General features: G+C 44.3%; 1 protein-coding gene across 5 annotated transcripts in view; it reads right to left on the bottom strand.

The window, feature by feature from the left end:
* The window catches only part of UNC13D (unc-13 homolog D), an 876,342-nt gene that overhangs the window by 491,303 nt on the left and 359,693 nt on the right, over positions 1-25,346 (bottom strand). For all 5 annotated transcript variants that reach the window (XM_069200183.1, XM_069200186.1, XM_069200185.1 and 2 more), the window contains exon 10: positions 12,242-12,311. In XM_069200183.1, the coding sequence (XP_069056284.1) occupies positions 12,242-12,311 (70 nt within the window). The remainder of the gene's footprint in view (positions 1-12,241; positions 12,312-25,346) is intronic.

Genomic DNA, 25,346 nt, shown 5'->3' on the forward strand with positions numbered 1-25,346 from the left:
TGCTTCTTTTTGTAACAACGCTTGGACTTCTAGTTGTAACAGATCTAAGTGCTGTTTGGACATGTTGTGTGCTCTTGGGAGGCACATTTGGTGGTATTTGTAGGAATTCTATGCAATAACCATGTTGGATAATGGCGAGGACCCACGAGTCCGTAGTTATGTGTTTCCAATTTTGGTAATAATCTGTGAGTCTCCCCCCCACTGGTGTTGTGTGTTGGGGGTTTATGACGTTGGAGTCACTGTTTAGTTTGTGGGGTTTTTGGGCTTTGGAATTTCCCTCTTGTTTTAGGGAACTGTCCACCCCTATATTGTCCCCGAAAGCCTCCTCTTTGGTATTGGCCCTGGTATGTGGGTCTGGCCTGTGAGGTAGAAGGCTCTGTGGTTTGGGCCCGAAACCCCCCTCTAAAGTGTGGCTTCCTAAAAGTGCCTCTGCTCTGTGAGGAGTAGAGCGCGCCCATGGCTTTGGCCGTGTCAGTGTCTTTCTTTAGTTTGTCTATTGCTGTATCCACCTCCGGCCCAAACAATTGTTGTCCGTTGAAAGGCATATTCAGCACAGCCTGCTGGATCTCTGGCTTAAATCAGGAGGTACGTAGCCACGCGTGTCTCCGAATGGTGACCGCCATGTTTACTGTTCTGGCCACCGTGTCTGCTGAGTCCATAGCCGACCTTATTTGATTGTTGGAGATGGTTTGGCCCTCCTCTACAACCTGTTAGGCACGCTTCTGGAACTCTTTGGGAAGGTGTTCAATGAAATGTTGCATTTCGTCCCAATGTGCCCTGTCGTATCTTGCCAATAGAGCCTGCAAATTGGCAATTCGCCATTGATTGGCTGCCTGTGCTGCCACCCTTTTGCCTGCAGCATCGAATTTCTGACTTTCTTTGTCGGGTTGTGGTGCGTCCCCAGAAGTTTGTGAGTTTGCCCTTTTCCGGGCTGCTCCCACTACCACTGAATCAGGAGTCAGCTATTGCGTAATGTACACATGGTCCGTTGGGGGAGATTTATATTTCTTTTCCACCCTAGGTGTGATGGCTCTGCTCTTGACTGGGTCTTGAAACACCTGTTTGGCGTGTTTTAACATGCCTGGTAACATTGGCAAACTTTGGTATTGGTTGTGTGTTGATGACAGGGTATTGAACAAGAAGTCATCTTCTATAGGTTCTGAATGCAATGCTACGTTATGAAACGTAGCTGCCCTGGAAACCACCTGCATGTAAGCAGTACTGTCTTCTGGTGGTGATGGCCTTGCCGGATAGCAATCCGGACTATTATCAGAGACTGGTGCATCGTACAGATCCCATGCATCTGGGTCATCTTGGCTCATCCCTGTGTGCGTTGGTGACTGCACCATTGGGGGTGTTGCTATTGGGGACAGATGTGGTGAGGGCGGTGGCGATGGCTGTGGAGAAAACTGTGGTGGTGTTTTTTCTTTAGCCACTTTTGCTTTTGGCTGCATTTCCGCCTCATGGAATGCGAGCTTCCGCTTCATCTTAATTGGGGGAAGTGTACTTATTTTCCCTGTGTCTTTCTGTATATGGAGCCTCCTCTGGGTATGGTCTGGCTCTCCAGTCCCCAGTTCTTGTTCAAACCTGTGGCCTTGTAATTGTAATCAGTGCCAGACCTGGTCGGAGCCGGTATCTCGACTGGAGTCGGAAGTCTTTGGCTGCTGTGAGGCTTTTTTCGGTGCCGATGCTTGGTCACCATGCTTTCGTGTAAAGCCATGGCCTGTCGGCGGTGGCGTCCCCTGGGCCTTCATGATTTTCGAGTGAGTTTTTGCCGGGGCTGGTTTACTCACAGTTTGTTGCCTCGTCGGCTGCTCACTCTCGGGCTCGTCCGAGTCCGAATCTGGAATGGAGAATGTCTCCTCTTCTTCGACGTCGGGGTGTCCGGCCGGTGTCGACGCCATTTGAAGTCTTCGAGCTCTCCGGTCCCGCAGCGTCTTCTTTGACCGAAATGCCCAACAGGCCTCGCACGTATCCTCTTTGTGTTCGGGGGACAAACACAAATTACAGACCAAATGTTGGTCTGTATAAGGATACTTAGCGTGGCATTTGGGGCAGAAGTGGAATGGGGTCCGTTCCATGAGCCTTGAAGACGCACGCGGTCGGGCCGACCAGGCCCCGCCGAGGAGTGGAAGCCCCGAAGGGCTGCCGAAGCTCTTCTTTTCTTCGGTGTCGATGTGCTATCACTAACCCGATACCGAGCGCAAACAATACCGTCAAATTTTCCGACTGTTAACTAACTTTTCCGAACCGAAACACGGAGTGAAGAGGAACAAGTCCGAACCAGATGGCGGATAAAAAACAATCTAAAATGGAGTCGACGACCATGCGCAATGGAGCCGAAAGGGAGGAGTCCCTCGGTCTCGTGACTCGAAAAGACTTCTTCGAAGAAAAACAACTTGTAACACTCCGAGCCCAACACTAGATGGCAGGATAATGCACAGCATGTGTATCTGCAGCTACACATGACATCGAACATTTATATATATTTATACACACACACACCCACACCCAACACAAGCAGGTAAAAGAGCTTGTGTACCTCAGTGAACCTGAGATAGACATCTGGAGGGGTTGTTGGTAAAGAAATGTAACTTTTGGTTCTTAAATATGTCCATATGACAGATTTTTAAACAGCCTATCTTCCAAAATCATTTGTTGATTTTTTCCTGCTTCTCCATGCATCTTCATGGCTCAGCCAGGCTTCTTCATAGCCTGTTCCAGACCCAAAATCATAGATCTGGGCTTGCATATCTCAGTCTTCATCTCTCCATCTGAATGACTCTGCTCCAACACTACTGTATCATACGATGAAAATTAACTTGCAATAGGTTTGACTAATTAAAAAACAATACCTATAACATATATTTTACTTCTAATTTAAGAAAATAAGGTCAAATAAAGTCTTTGAGGACCTACTAACTTTATTAAATAACTCATCCTGTAAGTCTAAAAGCAATTTCTTGATTTAAGGAAAGCACAGAGGACAGTGGCCTCTGTCTCCATTTGAAGTCTGATGTTGTTCCGTGAGCATTTTCTCTGTTACCTTGGCAAAAGGAAACTCCAGCTGGGAAATAAAAAGGGAACATTTGGAGCCCCACCCCCCACCATTCCCTAAAGATAGTATCCCTTTACCAATCTACATAGGACTTTCGATTTTGTTTCTAAAAAGATCTAAGAAAATGTGCCAAATCGGGGAAGGAAAACATTACTCACTCTTACCATCAATGTTTAGCATGTAGTACTGAAGATTTTAACTTTCTTTTCATATTGCTGCCATAAGATACTGGCAGCAGATGTTTGCAAGTTGTATTTCTTTAAAGTCTTTAACGCCTTTGGTCTCAAGATGTTTTGTGATTCCTTCCTAATCACCCAATGCACCAGGGAAAAGGCTCCACCTCAGATTGTTTCTCCCCAGACGGCAAGTAATGTAGAGTGGAGTGCAGTGAAGCAGAAGATCATATGTGGAGGGCACATATGAATGCAGAATACTACAAGCTACAGACTACAGAGTGAGGAACATTTTCTATTTGTATCATGTGCTACTCTATCAAGCTGTGGCTAGTGAGCAGATGATGCAGATGTTTGGAACAAAGTTTTCAACACTGTTTGGCCAACCCAAGCCTCTTGCCAGGCTTGAATGTCCACACAATGGGGCCTAGTAAATGTGTGTGAAGTTAACTATGTAGCAGCTTTACAGATTTCTGCTATTGGTATGTTCAGTAAAGAGGTCACAGCTATTGGAATTTGCCTTAGAAACAACATTCAGGGTATGTTTTCCTTAGAATATAATGTTTATATGTTTTTCATTATCATCTCACAATACTACAGTTTAAAAGAGATTTCCCATTTCCCAAGAGAGTCTTCACAAACAACCGCCTAGTGTTACGGATGGATTACATTAGTAAGCCTGTGTGTTGGGCTTTTGTGTCTCACGCAGGCTTTGCATACACTCCTGAGGAAGTTCCAGATTACCAAACTCTAAGACCTTTGGTACCAATTTGCTAAGTTCCTTTCCTTGAGGTCTGAGCTGTGCTGACCCCAATATAGAGTCAGAAGGTCTAGTTTGATGAGTAACATTTCAAGCGATGAACAGACATTTCTAGTAGCACTGAATTGCTTGCCTGTCTCACCCATTTGATGCAACCAGAGAGAGCCATGGATGTTTGCCTCACCTTCCTCACTATTCAGAGGAAATGAGTGAGCAGGGATCCCTAGCGAACTCCCCTGGACTGTGGGTGAGGGTACCTGGAGGCAAAGTTTATACATTTTTCATTTTCTACTGTGTCGAATTTGGGTGTGTCCCATTTCTGGAAGTTCCTCTGAAGTACCTGAGGATTCATTTCCCACTTGTGGACTTGTTGATGCATTATGCAAATGGCACAGTGCCATATCTTTTGGGAAAGCATTGACAGGTAAGGAGAACGAGCCAGAAGCCCAAGCCCCCACCCCTGTTTCTGGATGCAGTACTTGGCAGTCATGTTGTCCATCTTTACAAGAACTGTTTTTAAGAGTAAAATTTAGCGCCAATTAATCAGCTGTCGGCTCCAGGTAACTGATGTAATATCCCTGTTGTTCTTGAGTCCTGAGCAGTCATATTCATGTGGTTGAGATGTGTTCCCCGCCCTATGAGTTAGGCACTTGTGGTAACTGTCATCTATGATTAATGGTGAAGAGACGGATTGCCCACTAATGTCTGATCATCTCACTACTGGAAAATATGCTGAATTCTGGGCTTTACCAACACTAGATCTAGATCTTCCCAATGACTCTCTGCTTGTGACAATTGACTAAATAGACACTACTGCAGTGGACACATGCAGTGTTGCATGTGGCAATACTGCTAAACCTGAAGCCATAATTCCCAACCATCTCATCACTGTACTGGTGTCTAAAAAAGAGGTAGCAGTTTTTGGGATGCAATCACCTTCTCTTAGATTGGGTAGGCCTTTCCTGTGACAGAGTTTAATAGAACACCCAGAAAGGGTTGGATTTGTTTTGATTCAAGATGGAACTTTACCACATCAATTGTGAACGCTTGCCTGTGTACTAAAACAATGCTGCCTGTGCTAAGAGCTGTTGTCAGCTGCTGCTTTTTATCAGCCAGACTTCTAGGTATGCAAAGACACATATGCCATTTCACTGAACATAAAGTGCATGTGGCAGTGATGTGCCGGATGTATGGCCTTGGGAAGAAGACAAACTTGAGGCCTAGGGCTGCTATACGGTCTTCTTTGCGGAACAGCAGGATGATGTCCTAAAAAGTGATAATTTTGAAGTGCTCCAATAGGATGTAGAAATGTAGTGGCCTGAGTTCAAACATAGGCCTCAGGGTACCACCCTTTACGGGAATGAGTAGGTATAAGGAGCACACTCCTTGGCCTCGCAGGTGAGGGGCACTGGTTCAATAACTCCTTTGCTGAAAAGTTGTTGTGCTTTTCTCAGAAGTCATAGGTGTTCTGATTCATTGCATGGTGTGGAAGTGGTATGTTTGGTAGAGGGGTATGGAGCTGCAGGCAGTATCCATGCTGAACCACAGAGAGGGCCGACTTGTCCAAAGTTATTTCCTCCCATTGTGGGAGGAATAACCTTATTCTTCCCCTGACAGGAATTATGTGATCGGAGAAGATTGAGGGCAGTCACTGTATGGAGGTATAGGCACCCCTGGCAGAGCCACTTGTATATTTGCCTCTGTCAATGAAATGGTCACCACGTCACTCGTAGGACTAGAAAGTGTGAGCTTCCCAAAAAGACTGCAGTTGTTATTATACCAGATGCTGAGTTGTAATAGCAGCCTAGACCTCTCCCCACGTCTGCTGCTTTTGAATTCGGCAGGCCTTCATGGTTTTGGCAGTTTCAGTATCTTTTTTCGATTTTTTATAACATTCTCTACACCAGCGTTCCAAAGAGATGTTCATGTTTATAATTTGCTGCTGTCCTTCAAGTTAAAAACCACAACTAGCCACCCCCACGGCGACACACTTACCAGCCACCTCAATTTTGTTTCCTGCTTGTCAGGAAGAGGGGCATCCCCAGTAACTGAGGTACAAGCTAACCTAAATGCTGTAAGAATGACTAAGGAGTCCAGTGGTACATATTCATTGATGTAAAGAGTCATCTGAAGGTCTGTATTTTTTCTCAACCTTCTGTATGATCACCCAGACCTTCACTGGTATCCTGAAATTCCCAGTGGTACACTTGGTTATGCTTTTCAGCAAGTGTAGGTACTAGACTGATCTTTCGGTGTTCAAAAGTGCCTCACAGTCAAAATTATTCTCTTCTTCCACCACACACAGCTCTACTTCAAGGTGGTCAACTGCTTGTTGTATTGCACCATGGTTTCATCTGGAGATGATGCCCTGACTGGATAAGACTCCAGGGTAGTTGTCCTCTTGTGGGTCAATGTTAGGATCCTCTCTGATACCACTCCCCAGGTTGAGCAGGATCAAAATAAGGGTCCTGAAGGTCATAAGAACTTTCTTGGTCTTTGACTGGAATGGTAAGAGTGAGCACACTCCTTTGGTGACGGCAGTGGTGGTATACGGGTTGTGTTGTACAAAGGTAGTCTTGACCTTACTCTTCTTAGGAACAGGTTAGAATTTTAATTTGACTTAGATTTGTTCCTCTTAAGTAAACTTCTTTTTCTTCCAAGGTGTTGCCTGCGGTCTGTGCGGCTCCAATTGAGGATGTGGCTGAGCAAGGATCTTCTCCATTGAGGGGTGAATGCATATCTTGGGCTGTCTTACATCTCTGAGAGCTCAATGACACGGGTGACCTCACTGGACTCCTACTCCAGCAGAAATCTTTTTTTGGAGCAAACTTCGAAGCAGGCTTCAGACTCGACGTTGGAGCAAATTTTGACTCTCAAGGTGGCTGGTTGGAGACTCAGGGCCAGGTCGGTGTTTTTCAGGCCTAGTCATAGGGCCCGACAGGGGTGGTGTTTAGCTAGTATTGCGGATAGTCTTTGGCCCTCATAGCAACTCTCCTCAGTTCCTTTGGATCAGAATGTAGCAAGTAGCTTGGTGGAGTCTCAATGTGATTTAATAAGACACTGTCTGACAATGTAAATATGTATATATATATTTCACAAAAGATCAGTTAACGTAGCAACACAGTTAGCCGTCATATTATACTTAAATATGAACCACAAGTAATAATACGGCACATTCCGTTCTCCCTAGAATGTTGAGACACTTGGAATCACCGGGAGCTTAGGGTAGAATGTTGAAGTGGGTTTCTGTGAGTGGATTGTGAGGAGTTGAAGAATAAACATCTTTCCAGCTGAACTCTTGAGTCGTCTGTAGTTATTACAGCTGTATTTTATAAACAAACAAAAGTGACAAGGTTACTGCTGATTCTCTTGACTATGGATTAGGATATTCAGTGACTGGAAACGAAGGAACACAGAACTTGTTGACAGTCCCTGAGATGAGCTGGTACATGCAAACCCAATGGTGGATAAATTACATCTGAGATGGAGTCTTTGTCCTGGTGCACTAGGGGATTAGAGAAGAGTCATGAGATATCTCAAGACAGAAGACGTCTTTGGGAAAAAAAATCAACTCGCAAACATCTGTGGCCAACACTAGATGGCAGGAGTATGCAGAGCATATTATCTACAGCAGTGCCTGCTATGAACAAGTTAAAAGCATCATAGAATATCTTTTGTGTTTACACTATAGGAGCAGATGTACTAGCATGGCTTGAAAAAGTGGCATAATATTGGCTTGTTAGTTTTTCTTGGGTTCCTTATGTTTTACACTGTGGACTAGACAATCTGTCAGTGCCTCGTAGGTGCTCTGTGCTATTTATTGCTAGACATTCAACAGCAGAACCCAGGTACACCCAAATGGTACCTGGCCCATATTGATGTGGCTAATGTCCTCTCTTATTGGCAGTCAGTGGGAGAAGACTGGTGTCAAAGAGGGGCAAGACTTCCTACCTGTTCTTCTGGAGGGGCTAGAGCACACAGTCTCGCCCCTGTAGCTTCAGCAAAGTCACTCATAACTGGTAGCCTTGCCTTCCCTACTGTATTTGATATATGCATGCTAAGCATGTGAGATGTATGTACAATGTGCATGGTGACTAGCGCCAATATAAGACTGTATGTGGGTCTGCACCAGTTTGTCTTCATTCTCAAAGGATGCAACACTTGACTGTCTCGAGCTGCATCTACCCGTGTGCTGAGAATCTTCCCCCATTCCACTGCAAAACCAGATCTCCTCATTGTACCTAAAACCTTATACTTTCCTGATGTGCTGTTCTACCCAACCAGAGAAAGTGACTGGGGCTATCTTGGTCCTATCTGTAAAGAACGTTGTACGATTTCTAATATTGTGTTGTACAACTGCCTACAGAAAAGCCCAAAAAGAGGATAAAGCAAGAATTACAATTTGTGTTATCAGTGCCATCAAAGTGTGATAAATGCTAGCTCTCTGGGCCATGTGAATCGTACGTTGTTGTGACTTTAAGGAGACTATATGGATCCTCCCTGAGGGACAGGGATGGAGAGGACTCTCATTCCAGCAGCATTTCCTCAGTGGGCTGGAGCCCTTGGAGGTCAGTTTTGAAAGCACAGCTTTGCTCCTTGTGACTCTGTCACTTTCCCCATCACCCTGAGGTTAATTGAAGTAGGCACAGGGAGACTTCATGAGAGAGAGAACAAGGGAGACGAAGAGAAAAAGAATGCGACCAGAGAGTAAAAAGAGAGAAAGAAGAGAAGGAGAGAGACAGGATGAATAAAAAGAAAAAGGAGACAAAGCGAGGAGGACAAGTTAGAGCATTTTGCTAGGGCTTATTTTGGTTCCGCTGCTTGGCCCTGCTGAGGGATGTTTAACAGGGATGGGGATCTCCTTTTGCTGTACTCTCTCTATTGCTTGTAATACGCTGTGGCCTGGTGCCACGCTAGGAACATGACCTGGAAGAAGAGGGAGGTGCAATTTCCAATCTGAGCATAGGAGCACATTTCCCGACCCATTGCATATAAAAACAACTCCGAAGATCTTGTTAAGTGATTTACTGATTTTTTTTTTAATAAACAGCAACAGGCAACACACAGAGTTTTTGGTGCTAAGGTATTACCAGCAATATCCAAAAAGGATCTAGGGAATTTAGCCTTTTGTCCCATTATGCAAGGACGGGGGGTCTGAGAGCTAGAGTTCGGGACTCTAAACCTGAAACTTTTGAGCATCTCAGCATCTTGCTAACCTTGCAGTTCCAGACATATCACACCATAAAGAAGCACCTGGACCTTAACCCTAAATTTCAGTTTCCCACTGCCAACTGATTGATTGGTGAGTTCTATGGGACCTCTCCTATAGAAACTTTTGGGTGCCCAGCCCATTTATATTTTCTTGACTGCACTCAGCCTGTAAAGAAATCGAGATCCCTGAGATAAAGTACTATTTTGGACCTGTGTTGGTCGAAGTATTCTTACCAAGTACTACCCAGCAAACAATGGGTACTGAGCATGGTCAAGGTTCCTTATTTTTACCAGGCACTGTCCAGTAAACAATGGATACTGAGCACAGCAAATGGTCCTGGCATGTGCACATGATCCATTTGCATAGTGCCTGCAGCTGTATCTAGGGCCCACACGCATTTGCTAGCCACATCCATTACCTTAGTGCCTGTCGGGCATATCTCATGCTGTTCCTACTTCAATTGCTCCTTGGGCAAACAGGACAAGGCCTGTGGTTAAGCGTGTTTGCCCTACAACCAATGTCAACATCCACTATGACTATTAAAATATTAAAATCTGTTTTTTTAAGGTAGGAAGGAAAGTACCCAAGTCATGATTTTTTACAGTAGTGGCTGATGCTATGGCCTGTGGATGTGCCTGATGGGCACTGACCATGAGCTCCTGATAACCTCCTGGTAAAACACCCCTGATCCAAGGACCCAGTGGGCTTAGGAAATGGTCATGTCAATCCACTGCTCAGCACTGATCCTCTTGGATCTTTCCACTACATTTGATACCTGCCTTCATTGCTCATTGAATGACTAGAAATTATAGACATAGGCGGGAAGGCTCTAGACCTTTTGATATCTTTTATCACTAATAGAGAACAATCAGCAGCATTTGGTGACTTTTGATCTGAGTCTTTCAGTTTCCTTTGCAGAATCCCCCAGGGATCCTACCCTTTTCAATATTCATGTAGCACCACTGGACAAACTGAACAGATCCTTTGGTTTTCCCATGGTTTCATATGCTGACTACACACAAAATGTAGTCTCTTTCTCCTGTGATCCTAGCAAGGTTGCCAAATGCTTTAGCAGTTGCATGTAGGAGGAAGTAGGCTGGATGGGAGACAACTGGCTCAAATTAAACTCAGAGAAGACAAAGGTTCTTCTTTTTGGAAACACCACCTCTTTCTGGAATCTAATGTGGTGGCCTCAAGAGTCTGCCCCCTCCCACCCTCTGTCACTGAAGTGAGGAATCTGGGAATAATCTTTGATAGAAATCTCACTTTCTAAAATAAGATTAATCTAGTTATATCCTCTTGCCTTTTCCTACTAAGAACACTGAAAAATATCCTCCATTTCATCTCGTTTGATCTTCAAAAAACAGTAATCACCACTTTAGTTCTTTCTAGGATCGACTACTGTAATGCCCTATACATGGGCATTCAACAAAAGCAATTAAATGAATTGCAGGTACTTCAAAGTGCAGCAGCCCGCCTTCTCATAAAGATCCTAAAATATACATTGGTTTCTCAAACTACTTAGGAGCTACACTGGCTACCGGCTGAAAAAACAGTAGCCTTCAAGGTGCTCTGCTTGGCGCATAAAGCTCTTCACGATACCGGTCCAAATTATCTGAGAAAAAAGTTCCTTTGATAAACAGGAAAGCTTCATGGGGTGGCAGACATCCTATCCTTGCCACTGTTAAACTGTTGAACAAGCTGGCTTTGTACCTCAAAGCCCAGCTCACTCTACTGCAGTTCAGAAAACAGCTTAAAACCTGGCTTTGTTCATGTTCTCTGCCCCCCTAGTTGACATCTTCTTCATCTAGTTTTCGGGCCTCTTTTTCTTACTGGTATCAACAAGTAGGCACTAGGCCGAAGACGTCTTTGGGAAATCAAGCATTCTATAATATTGTATCAATACTAATACCAATAATACCCAACTTGTACTAGGCACGGGCATAGCTATGTCATGCCATGTGGAAAGTAATCCAGTAATCCTTACATTGCTTGTCTGTGGCATTATCACATTTTACAGTCCTTGTATGACTGTTTGTTTTGACACTCTTGTAAAAAAATTTTTTTACTTTATGTAGTCTTTCACAAACCATATTTATGGAGGGTATTGTTGAGGCTGAAACCACATGTAGCCACCTGGTGGAGCTGATAGATACAGTTAGGGTGAAAGTATTCTGGTACATAGGAGGATATTCTTAAAATGAGTTATCTTCATAGAGATTATACAAACACCAGATAAATTACTGCCATAGGTTAGTGAACATACATACCTCTTTGAATAATCTGCAAAACATATTATATGATACATTTTAGATGCATCTTTATTTTCCTTGGAAATTTTCATGCATGCAGATTCATCAAACAGGGCCAAAGTTATTATAAATCAAATAATGCTTCTCCTCTAGACTAACTATCTCATCCATAAATAGAGCCCACCTCACCGCTTCTGTTACCTACATATTTACTTACAGTGTTTAGCTGCAGAAAACAACATATTAATAAATTGACACTTTAATTAGCATGGCAATCATTTATATCAAGCTTTCCGAACGAAACGCATAACTTCTGCAGACTGGAAGAAAGTACTGTGACAATCCACAATGTACCACTGAAAATCACCAATTAGCCAGAGACATGAGATCTGCAGGGGAACAACCTCAGTTCTAGGAATGGTTTAATGCCACATCATGATCTAAACATTCATACTATGCCGAAAAATAAATAAAACATTATCTGAACAAGTACAAAGGAAGTTATCTGCCATTCCATATATGTCTGACTGTAAAGATCGTCCTGTGTTATTGTTCCACTCAGGATAACCAAACTTTCAATAGTAAACTGGGGCTTATATCTCTATTCAACTTCAAGGAAGTACACCGGGAAACATAGTTGAACCAGATGTAGGAAAGATGAGGTTTTTAAGAAGGATGGAAGTGGAGACATTAGGAAATCAGAAGAAAGCTGCACACCCTCCTCTAAGTGGCCCATCTTTATAGAAAGACTACTATAGTGCAACATTTGTCAATGCCCTCACTCACCTGCAACCGGACAACAATGTTCCCAAGAAAATCATCTTGGCCCCTGTCTTTTGTAACTTCTTTGAAGATCCTAAGGATGGAAAAAGTAAAATGTGTATGAGGAAGAAAGAGGCAGGGACACAACAACTAAATAGGGAGGCGACTGCACCACTTAACTTCCTTAACTGCACTAACCCTCTGGTGCAAGAAATTTTGCTTGCAGACCATGAAACACTGTGCGCGCGGAAAAAAAACACATCAAGTAATTTGGTTCTTACATTATGTGAAATCAGATCTTAATGAGTAATACTGGTATCCAGGGACATCATGCTAGGTTAAAGCATGTAGATGACCTGTCTAAAAGCAGTGAATACTTTGCTTTACTTTAAAGACAGCATCTACCATGCATAATATTAAAGTGATATAATGCTGAGAGGTTTTGAGGGCTACTAGATGATGTACCTGTGTGGGCATTCAGAAAGCACAGCTTCCTTGACGTTATGGAAAAAGGTTTTGCCATAAGGCCTTTAGTCAATGGAATGGAACTTCAGTCTAAATCATTAGAAGAAACAGAGGCTGCAAGTCACTGGATGATGTTCTCTTTCTTTAAGTCTATTGCTTTGTTTTGTTCTGCAACGGATGCCAACACCAATTATGACAACTAAAATATTAAAATCTATATTTGTAAAGTAAGGTGGAAAAGTGACCAAGTCATGATTTTCCAATAGTAGTGACTGCTATAATGCTATGAGAAGCAGGCTTTCAGAAACCTGCTTGAGCCCTCACAAAAGACCTCTCTTGCGCCCAGTTATTGGGTAATCAGGGAATAACTCAGACTGTATAAGGTTCACGCATTATTTATGGTGCTTAAACATGAACACTCTGGTGCACAATTTCTTAAGTGTGACATGCACAATAAATAAAGGCTTGTTTTCTCACAATCTGTCTTAATAAAAGTCATACAAATAACAGTCAAATACACTGGTCAAAGAAGTGTTCTTTCAGCAGTTTTAGAAAAGGTGACAATCGTTTCTTCTGGACGTGCAACTGATACTCTAAAGCAATGCTTACATTAAAAAAGACTTAGGAGCCAAGGCCAACATTTTTATTTAGGCAGCACTTATTGACAAAACTGGCACTGCCAGTGCATTTAACGCCTGCACCCAAGATCTCTTCACATGATGTTGTGAAGGCAGACCTTTGACTGGAGGATAAGAGATAAGCCATCTAAAATGCTGAATTTGGTAATGTGGCAAATCACTGAGAACTGCACGTTACTCCTGTGAAAGCTTGCAGCATCTGGTGATACCATTTCGATTCATGCAAGCAGTTTAGTATTGGTTGATGTCCCATCCATTTATACGATATATAACGTCCCTTTAACCTTTCGTTTTTTGAGTGAATTTCTAGAGGTGTTTTAATTCTATTTCTTAAATATAACGTCCCTGTAACCTTTGTTTTTTCTGGGGGGTTTTTCACTGAAAAAAAAACAAAGGTTACAGGAACGTTATAGTTAAGAAATAGAATTAAAAAACCCTAGAAATTCACAAAAAAAAAAAACAAAGCTTACAGGGACATTATAGTTAGGTTACGAATTTACTCGTACAAAACCATAGAAAATCAGCAGTTATAGTTAAAGTTCTTTCAAGCAACAACAACTCGCCCCTCACCATGCAAAGTTTCTTCTTCAATAATTTGAGTGATAATGTTGCGTTTATATTTTTAATGGTGTTACAGCAGTTGTCAAGAATTTTTAGTGGTGCATGGGGAGGGCGCAAGGTGGTGGTCCCCGGGGCTGCAAGGGGGTCACATGCCCCACCGCTCATTAAAGGAACGCCCGTGGAGGTGGTGGTTCCCGGGGATGCAGGGGCCTGCGCAGCCCCCTGCATAGTATTTATGTTTGCCATGGGGAGGTGGTGGTCTCCAGACCTGTGTGGGGGGGGGGGCAGGGGCGTGGGGGGGTGGTAGAGGCCAGGATGCAAACACCCCCCTTATAGATTTAACAATAGCCCCGCGAAAGTGATCGTCCACTGGGCTGAGGGGGGCCAGGAGGCTACCCCATTAAACAAAAAATTCCCATGGACCTGCCCACACGGGGAGCTTATCAGAAAACAAGCTATAGTAGACTGCGTCGCAAATTCACGGGGAAAACATTTTTTTGCTCTGGTGGAGTCCCTCTGGGACCCCAGCACCAGAGCTAAGGTGTCAGGGAGACTCTACCCTGGCCCCCCTTTTTTTTTGTTTTTTTTTGTTTTACACTTTTTTAGTGGGACTTGGCTCAAGCTGAGTCCCAAGATGGCTGCCAACATTTCCTGGTTTGAAGTATAGGCAGCCAATCAGAGCTGTGCATTTGCCGTGCATGAGCTCTTAATCTTCGAAGTCGTTGCGGCCAGAGATATCCAAATTTGTTTTCCCTTTAGTATCTCAAAAACTACGAAACTGATTTACACCAAATAAGTGAAAGCTAGTTTTCTGCACAATTTGGTGTAATTCCGTCCAGTGGTTCAGGCTGTATTTGTGTCTAAAGGTCCTATGGGAATTAACATCGGAAACGCAACTTTTTTGAACCCCCTGCCCCTTTTTCTCAGGCCCTGCTTAATGGATCACCCCAAAACTTTCCAAGCGCAACAAGAATCACCTGGGCACTCTTTCTGGAGAATTCCATGAAGATTCAAACAGTGCCAAAGATATAGGCAAGTCAAAAAATGCTTTTTCTATGGAAAAATGGTCCTAAATATAACTGTACGGTAAACAACCATAGAAATTCACTGAAAAAACAAAGGTTAGAGAGACGTTATAGTGAGGCTCACATTTCAAGCATACAAAACCATAGAAATCCAGCAGTTATAGTCAGAGTTACCTCAAGTAACTATAACCTGTGCCTAAAGGTAACTATAACTCATGCCCTCGCCAGGCACTGCTTATTAACCCCCAAATTTCGGCACCCATGACATCTTTGATAACATACTTGATAATATCAATGTAATTTTTGCATTCAAATTTTTTAGGAAAAAACTGTGCGAAGCGGGTGCACAAGTTAGAGTTACCTTGGAGCTGGAGTTATAGTTACTCGAGGTAACTATAACTGCTGAATTTCTATGGTTTTGTACGCTTGAACAGTGAGCCTAACTATAACGTCCCTCTAACTTTTTTTTTACAGCGAATACATATGTATTTTTTTTTCTGTGAATATATATATATATATATATATATATGTATATATATATATATATATATATATGGAATATGTCACTTACCCAGTGTAAATCTGTTCGTGGCATGTTCCGCTGCAGATTTACATGCTATGCATATTCTGCCATCTAGTGTTGGGCTTGGAGTGTTACAAGTTGTTTTTCGTCAAAGAAAGTTTTCGAGTCACAGGATTGAGTGACTCCTCCTCTTTGGCTCCATTGCGCATGTGCATCGACTCCATGTTAGATTGTTTTCCCGCAGAGGTTAAGGTAGGAGTGATAGAGTATAAAGAAAAGAGATGTCCATGCAAAAGGAATATATATATATATATATATATATATATATATATATATATATATATGCATATGTACAAGTGAATGTTTAACTTAAACGGCTACAGGCTCCCGGGGAGGGTGCATGTGAATCTTCAGAGGAACATGCCACAAACAGATGTACACTGGGTAAGTGACATTTTCCGTTCAATGGCATGTGCAGCTGCAGATACACATGCTATGCATAGATTACAAAGCAGTTTTGCCTCCCATAAGCGGTGGTCAGCCTGTTGAAGTTGTTTGAAATAGTGTTCTTGGTACAGCCTGTCCTACTGTGGCCTGTTGTGTTGCTAACACATCTACACAGTAATGCTTGGTAAATGTATGCGGTGTTGACCAAGTGGATGCTTTACAGATTTCTGCCATTGGTGTGTTCCCTAAGAAAGCCATTGTAGCCCCTTTTTTACGGGTGGAATGTGCTTTAGGTGTTGCTAATAGCTGCCTGTTAGCTTTTAGGTAACATGTTTGGATGCATTTTACTATCCATCTAGCTAGTCTTTGCTTTGAGATAGGGTTACCAGTATGTGGTTTCTGAAACGCCACAAATAACAGTTTGGTTTTTCTAAATGATTTAGTTCTATTAATGTAATACATTATAGCTCTTTTAATGTCCAATGTATGCAAGGCTCTTTCTGCTACAGATTCTGGCTGTGGAAAGAAGACTGGCAGTTCCACTGTTTGATATGAAACAGTGATATCACCTTTGGTAGAAATTTTGGGTTTATTCGAAGTACAACTTTATGTTTGTGTACATGTATGAACGGTTCTTGAATAGTGAAAGCTTGGATTTCACTAATTCGTCTTAATGAAGTACTTGCAACTAGGAAGGCAACTTTCCATGTTTGGTATTGAATCTGACATAAATGCATAGGTTCAAATGGTGGATCCATGAGTTGTGTGAGTACTATGTTTAGATTCCACGAAGGCACGGGAGGTGTTCTCCATGGAATGATGCGTTTTAATCCTTCCATGAAGGCTTTGATAACAGGGACCCTAAATAGAGAGGTGTGTTGTATATTTTGCAAATACGCAGAAATTGCAGTGAGATGTATTTTGATAGATGAGAAGGCTAAATTTGCTTTTTGCAGATGAAGCAAGTAACTTACAATGTCTTGTATTGACGCTGAAAGAGGGGCAATCTGTTTAGATTGACAGTAAAACACAAACCTTTTCCATGTGTTTGCATAACACTGCCTGGTAGTGGGTTTTCTTGCTTGTTTAATTACTTCCATGCATTCTGTTGGAAGGTGTTGATATCCAAACTCTAAGACTGCAGGAGCCAAATCGCTAGATTGAGTATTTTGGGATCTGGATGCCTGATCAGTTGCTTGTTTTGCGTTAACAGATCTGGTCTGTTGGGGAGTTTGATATGTGGTACCGCTGACAGATCTAACACTGTTGTGTACCCGGGTTGATGTGCCCACGGTGGTGCTGTAAGTATGAGTTTGAGTTTGTTTTGATGCAGTTTGTTGACTAGAAATGGAATGAGCGGGAGGGGGGGGAAAGCATAAGCAAATATCCCTGACTAGTTGATCCATAGAGCATTGCCCTCGGATAGAGGGTGTGGGTACCTGGATGCGAAGTTTTGGCATTTTGCGTTTTCGCTGGTGGCGAATAGGTCTATGTCTGGCGTTCCCCAGTGATTAAAGTATGTCTGAAGCACTTGGGGATGAATTTCCCACTCGTGTGTTTGTTAATGATCTCGGCTGAGAACATCTGCCAATTGGCTGTGTATTCCTGGAATGTATTGTGCTACCAGGTGAATTTTGTTGTGTATTGCCCAATGCCAAATATTTTGTGCTAGAAGGGACAGTTGCGATGAGTGGGGCTCTCCTTGTTTGTTTAGGTAACACACTGTAGTCATGTTGTCTGTTTTGATAAGAATGTTCTTGTGAATGAGAAGAGACTGAAAGGCTCTCAGTGCTAGGAATATAGCCAGCAATTCTAGGTGATTTATGTGAAGTTGTTTGTGTTTGGTGTCCCATTGTCCTTGAATGTTGTGATTGTTGAGGTGTGCCCCCCCATCAAATCATTGATGCATCTGTTGTAAGTATGGTCTGAGGCACAGGGTCTTGAAATGGCCGCCCTTTGCTTAGATTTGTGGAATTCCATCACTGAAGTGATATCCGTGTTTGGCGGTCTATCAACACTAGATCTTGAAGCTGACCCTGTGCCTGCGACCATTGCTTTGCAAGGCACTGTTGTAAAGGCTGCATGTTTAATCTTGCATTTGGGACAATGGAGATGCATGATGCCATCATGCCCAACAGTTTCATTAGAAATTTGACTGTGTACTGTTGGCCTGACTGAATCTCTGTTTATACATTGTGGAATGCTTGCACTCTTAGTGGACTTGGGCTTGCAAGTTCTGTTTGTGTATTTAGTGTGGCTCCTAAATGCTGTTGAATTTGCACAGGTTGTAGGTGGGATTTTTGGCAGTTTATGGAGAACATGGAGTGTGTAGGGTTTGTATTACATGATGTGTATGGTTTTGACACTGTGTATAACTGATGGATTTTATTAGCCAATCGTCGAGATATGGGAAGTCATGAATGTGTTGTCTTCTTAGATAGGCAGCTACTACTGCTAGGCATTTTGTACATACTCTGGGAGCTGTTGTTATCCCGAAGGGAAACACTTTGAACTGGTAATATTTTCCCTGAATTACAAACCTAAGATATTTTCTGTGCGCTGGATGGATGAGTATGTGAAAATACGCATCCTTGAGGTCTAATGTTGCCATGAAATCTTGCTGTTGTAGCAGCGGGACTACATCCTGTAGTGTTACCATGTGAAAGTGTTCTGACAGGATGTAAAGACTGAGAGTTCTGAGATCCAATATTGGTCTCAAGGTTCCATGTTTTTGGGGGATAAGGAAGTAGAGAGAGTAAACCCCTGTTCCTATCTGATCTTGTGGTACAAGCTGAATGGCTTGCTTGAGTAATAGTGATGGTACTTCTTTTTGCAACATTGAGATATGTTGGGAGGAGAGTTTGTGTGCTTCTGGAGGTATATTTGGGGGAATTTGTGCCAATTCTATGCAATAACCATTGAGGATAATAGACAATACCCAGTTGTCTGTTGTAATGGGTGCCAGTTGTTGTGGAACCTTTGCAGTCTTCCCCCCACAGGTGAGGTGTGAGTTGGGAAGAGATGAAGAAAGTCACTGTTTTGGCTGTGAGGCTTGTTTTGTTGGCTGATATTTTCCCCTGCCTCTGGGGAATTGGCCTCTGTAATTTCCTCTAAACCCACCTCGTTGGTTTTGAGGCTGGTACGTTCACTTGGATTGTGAGGTGGATGCCTCAGGTGTTTGCGCTCTAAAACCACCTCTGTATTGAGGTTTCCGAAAAGATCCTCTGTATTGTGTGGTATACAGAGCACCAATGGCTTTAGCGGTGTCTGAGTCTTTTTTCATCTTTTCAATGGCTGTATCAACTTTCGGACAGCCTGTTGAATTTCAGGCTTAAACCCTGACAACCGAAGCCATGCGTGTCTCTGAATAGTAACAGAAGTATTGATTGTCCTAGCTGCTGTGTCTGCTGAATCTAGGGCTGATCTAATTTGGTTATTAGTAATAGCCTGCCCATCCTCGACTATTTGTTGTGCCCTTTTTTGTTGGTCTTTGGGGAGATGTTGGATGATATCTTTCATCTCGTCCCAGTGGGCTCTATCATACCTAGCCAGTGCTTGGGAGTTGGCTATCCTCCATTGGTGGCTGCTTGCGATGCTACTCTTTTGCCAGCAGCATCAAATTTCCTGCTCTCCTTGTCCGGTGGTGGTGCATCACCAGATGACTGGGAGTTGGCCCTCTTCCTAGCCGCACTTACAACTACAGAATCAGGAGGCAGTTGTTGTGTAATGAATGCCAGATCAGAGGGAGGTGATTTATACTTTTTCTCCACTCTGCGAGTAATTATCCTGGCTTTGACTGGCTCTTGGAATATCTGCTGTGCATGCTTTAACATGCCTGGAAGCATGGGAAGGGACTGGTAGGTAGTGTGTGTGGAGAATAATGTGTTGAAGAGAAAATCATCCTCAAAAGGCTAGGTGTGCATGGCGACATTGTGGTATGATGCCGCCCTAGCCAGAACCTGAGTGTATCCAGTGCTATCTCCCGGTGGTGATGGTTTGGAAGGATAGCAGTCTGGGCTGTTATCTGGAATGGGATCTGGATCATAGAGATCCCATGGATCCACATCGTCTTGTTGTGCATCTAAAGAATGTACAGGAGACTGTGCAGGTGTAGGAGTAGTAGGTGGAGAATGAGGAGGACATTGAGGAGGTGAAAATTGTGGAGGTGGAGATCTTTGTTTAGGCCTTGGCACTTTAGCCAGTGGCTGAGCAGTGTCCAATTGTTCCTGAAAGGCCAGCTTCCTCTCAGGCTTCAGAGGAGGTGTAGTTATGATCTTGCCAGTGTCCTTGTGAATGTGAATTCTGGCTTGCCTTTCATCAATGTCCTCCATCTGTGTGTGTTCCTCCGAAAATGTATGGCTTTCTTTAAGTACTTTCGAAAGTCCATGCTCCTCTGTGTTTTCTTGGGATTGAAAGTCCGGGAGTGGAGGTTGGCCTCGGCTCCGAAAGCGATTTTCGAGGCTTCAACTTGAAGGGTCGGTGTTTGCCTGTTTCGGAGCCAGTGCTTCGGCTCGAGTCCGAAGGCTTCGGTGGCGTGGCCTTTTTCGGTGCCGAAGTTGTTGCTTGGTCACCGAGGGTCTTTTTGCGGGTTGAGCCATGGCCTTCCGGCAGTGGCGTTCCCGAGGCCTTATGTTTGGGCTTGGCTGGGACAGGGGCAGGTGTACTCACGTGCTGTCCTGCCATGACCGGTCTGTCCTCTTCGGACTCCTGCTCGGAACTGGACCCTCAGACGGAGACTGCGGTGTGCATAATCTCCTCTTCCTGTGCGTTGAGATGTTGGGTGCTTTTTGACGCCATTTCCAATCTTCGTGCTCTTCTGTCTCGGATAGTCTTCTTCGAACGGAAGGATCTGCAGGCCTCACAACTATCCTCTCGATGCTCTGTAGAGAGACAGAGATTACAGACGAGATGTTGGTCTGTATATGGAAATTTGGCGTGGCACAGAGGACAAAAGCGAAATAGGGTCCGGATCATGAGGCTTCCACTCGGTCGGCCCGACCAGGCCTGAGTTGGGCACGGGTGCCCCGAAGGGCCAGTAAAGATGTAGATCCAACAGGACTGAAGTGTCGATGAGAGATGATACGCGATCGAAACAATACCAACGAGAATTAGAGAGTTTTTGAACTTTTCCAACTCAAACTACCGGAGCCATAAGAAACATGTCCGAACCCGATAGCGGAAAGAAAACAATCTAACTTGGAGTCAATGCCCATGCGCAATGGAGCAGAAGAGGAGGAGTTGACTCGAAAACACTTCTTCGAAGAAAAACAACTTATAACACTCCGAGCCCAACACTAGATGGCAGAATATGCATAGCATGTTTGTCTGCAGCTACACACTTACCCAGTGTACATCTGTTCCTGGCACGTTGCGCTGCAGATTCACATGCTGTGCACTGTTCCTGCCATCTAGTGTTGGGCTCGGAGTGTTACAAGTTGTTTTTCTTCGAAGAAGTCTTTTCAAGTCACAGGACCGAGTGACTCCTCCCTTTCGGCTCCATTGCGCATGGGCATTGTAAGGAAATGCCTCCTTGGCATGGTTACCCCCTGACTTTTTGCCTTTGCTGATGCCAAGTTATGATTTGAATGTGTGCTGAGGCCTGCTAACCAGGCCCCAGCCCCAGTGTTCTTTCCCTAACCTGTACCTTTATTTCCACAATTGGCACACCCTGGCATCCAGGTAAGTCCCTTGTAACTGGTACCAAGGGCCCTGATGTCAGGGAAGATCTCTAAGGGCTGCAGCATGTCTTATGCCACCCTGGAGACCCCTCACTCAGCACAGACACACTGCTTGCCAGCTTGTGTGTGCTGGTGGGGAGAAAATGACTAAGTCGACATGGCACTCCCCTCAGGGTGCCATGCCAACCTCACACTGCCTATAGGTATAGATAAGTCACCCCTCTAGCAGGCCTTACAGCCCTAAGGCAGGGTGCACTATACCATAGGTGAGGGCATAAGTGCATGGGCACTATGCCCCTACAGTGTCTAAGCAAAACCTTAGACATTGTAAGTGCAGGGTAGCCATAAGAGTGTATGGTCTGGGAGTCTGTCATGCACGAACTCCACAGCACCATAATGGCTGCACTGAAAACTGGGAAGTTTGGTATCAAACTTATCAGCACAATAAATGCACACTGATGCCAGTGTACATTCTATTGTAAAATACACCCCAGAGGGCATCTTAGAGATGCCCCCTGAAACCATACCCGACTTCCAGTGTGGGCTGACTAGTTTTAGCAGCCTGCCACACACCAGACATGTTGCTGGCCACATGGGGAGAGTGCCTTAGTCACTCTGTGGCTAGTAACAAAGCCTGTACTGGGTGGAGGTGCTTCTCACCTCCCCCTGCAGGAACTGTAACACCTGGCGGTGAGCCTCATAGGCTCACCCCCTTTGTTACAGCACCCCAGGGCACTACAGGTAGTGGAGTTGCCTGCCCCCTCCGGCCACGGTCCCACTTTTGGCGGCAAGGCCGGAGGAGATAATGAGAAAAACAAGGAGGAGTCACTGGCCAGTCAGGACAGCCCCTAAGGTGTCCTGAGCTGAGGTGACTCTGACTTTTAGAAATCCTCCATCTTGCAGATGGAGGATTCCCCCAATAGGATTAGGGATGTGCCCCCCTCCCCTCAGGGAGGAGGCACAAAGAGGGTGTAGCCACCCTCAGGGCTAGTAGCCATTGGCCACTAAGCCCCCAGACCTAAACACACCCCTAAATCGAGTATTTAGGGGCTCCCAGAACCTAGGTAACTAGATTCCTGCAACCTAAGACGAAGAAGGACTGCTGAGCTGAAAAACCTGCAGAGAAGACGGAGACACCAATTGCTTTGGCCCCAGCTCTACTCGCCTGTCTCCCCACTTCAAAGGACTGCAACAGCGACGCGTTCCACAGGGTCCAGCGACCTCTGAAGCCTCAGAGGACTACCCTGCATCTAAAAGGACCAAGAACTCCTGAGGACAGCGGCTCTGCTCCAAAGAAGAAACATCTTTGCAACAAAGAAGCAACTTTTAAAGAACACATGTTTCCCACCGGAAGCGTGAGACTTTGCACTCTGCACCCAACGCCCCCGGCTCGACTTGTGGAGAACCAACACTACAGGGAGGACTCCCCGGCGACTGCGAGCCCGTGAGTAGCCAGAGTTGACACCCCTGAGCCCCCACAGCGACGCCTGCAGAGGGAATCCAGAGGCTTCCCCTGACCGCGACTGCCTGCTTCTAAGAACCCGACGCCTGGTAAGGACACTGGACCCGCAGCCCCCAGGACCTGAAGGATCCGACCTCCAGTGCAGAAGCGACCCCCAGGTGGCCCTCTCCCTTGCCCAGGTGGTGGCTACCCCGAGGAGCCCACCCCCTTGCCTGCCTGCTTCGCTGAAGAGACCCCTGGGTCTCCCATTGAACTACATTGCAAACCCGATGCTTGTTTGCACTCTGCACCCGGCCGCCCCCGTGCCGCTGAGGGTGTACTTTTTGTGCTGACTTGTGTCCCCCCCGGTGCCCTACAAAACTCCCCTGGTCTGCCCTCCGAAGACGCGGGTACTTACCTGCTGGCAGACTGGAACCGGGGCACCCCCTTCTCCATTGAAGCCTGTGTGTTTTGGGCACCACTTTGACCTCTGCACCTGACCGGCCCTGAGCTGCTGGTGTGGTAACTTTGGGGTTGCCCTGAACCCCCAACGGTGGGGTACCTTGGACCCAACTTTGAACCCTTTAGGTGGTTTACTTACCTGCAAAACTAACAAACACTTACCTCCCCCAGGAACTGTTGAAAATTGCAGTGTCCAGTTTTAAAATAGTTATTGCCATTTGTGTGAAAACTGTATGTGCTATTTTGCTAATTCAAAGTTCCTAAAGTTCCTAAGTGAAATACCTTTCATTTAAAGTATTGTTTGTAAATCTTGCACCTATGGTTCTTAAAATAAACTAAGAAAATATATTTTTCTATATAAAAACCTATTGGCCTGGAATTGTCTTTGAGTGTGTGTTCCCCATTTATTGCCTGTGTGTGTACAACAAGTGCTTAACACTACCCTATGATAAACCTACTGCTCGACCACACTATCACAAAATAGAGCATTATAATTATCTCTTTTTGCCACTATCTTACCTCTAAGGGGAACCCTTGGACTCTGTGCATGCTATTTCTTACTTTGAAATAGTTCATACAGAGCCAACTTCCTACAGGCATCGACTCCATCTTAGATTGTATTCCCTGCATAGGGTGAGGTAGGAGTGGTAGGATGAGGATACTAAAGATGTCCATGCAATGGAATAGATATGTATGTGCATAGTTTGTGGTAAAGGAATATTTATTTACATATATACAATTTAAATGCAACTTAAACGGCTACAGGCTGCCGGGGAGGTGGGAGGGTGCATGTGAATCTGCAGCGAAACATGCCACGAACAGAAGTACACTGCGTAAGTGACATTTTCCGTTCAATGGCATGTGTAGCTGCAGATACACATGCTGTGCATAGACTACAAAGCAGTAATCCTCCCCTAAGCGGTGGTCAGCCTGTAGGAGTTGAAGTTGTTTGAAATAATGTTCTTAGTACAGCCTGTCCTACTGTGGCTTGTTGTGTTGCTAACACACCTACACAGTAATGTTTAGTAAAGGTATGAGGTGTAGACCAAGTGGCTGCCTTACAAATCTCTGTCATTAGTATATTACCTAGAAAGGCCATTGTTGCTCCTTTCTTTCTAGTCGAGTGTGCCTTCGGTGTAATGGGTAAGTCTCTTTTAGCTTTGAGGTAACAGGTTTGAATGCATTTGACTATCCATCTGGCTATGCCCTGTTTGGATATAGGGTTTCCAGCATGGGGTTTTTGGAAAGCAACTAACAATTGCTTAGTTTTACGAAATGATTTTGTTCTGTCTATGTAATACATTAGCGCTCTCTTTATGTCTAATGTATGCAGTGCTCTTTCTGCTACCGAGTCTGGTTGTGGGAAGAAGACTGGGAGCTCTACTGTTTGGTTTAGATGAAACGGTGAAATTACTTTTGGTAAAAAGTTTGGATTTGTACGGAGAACCACTTTATGTTTGTATATTTGTATAAAGGGTTCTTCAATAGTAAACGCCTGTATTTCGCTAACTCTTCGTAGTGAAGTTATGGCTATTAGAAAAGCTACCTTCCAAGTTAAGAATTGGATTTAGCAAGAATGCATGGGTTCAAAAGGTGGGCCCATGAGTCGTGTAAGTACAATATTAAGATTCCATGAGGGTACTGGTGGGGTTCTTGGAGGTATGATCCTTTTTAGTCCTTCCATAAAGGCTTTAATAACTGGGATTCTAAAAAGTGACTTTGTATGTTTAATCTCCAGGTAAGCAGAGATTGCAGTGAGATGAATTTTGATGGAAGAAAAAGCGAGATTTGCTTTTTGTAGGTATAGTAAGTAACTTACAATGTTTTGTATGGAGGCCTCTAACGGTGTGATTTGGTTTGCTTGGCAGTAGAAAACAAACCTTTTCCAT

Source organism: Pleurodeles waltl, chromosome 7, assembly GCF_031143425.1.
Source record: "Pleurodeles waltl isolate 20211129_DDA chromosome 7, aPleWal1.hap1.20221129, whole genome shotgun sequence".
Taxonomy (NCBI): domain Eukaryota; kingdom Metazoa; phylum Chordata; class Amphibia; order Caudata; family Salamandridae; genus Pleurodeles; species Pleurodeles waltl.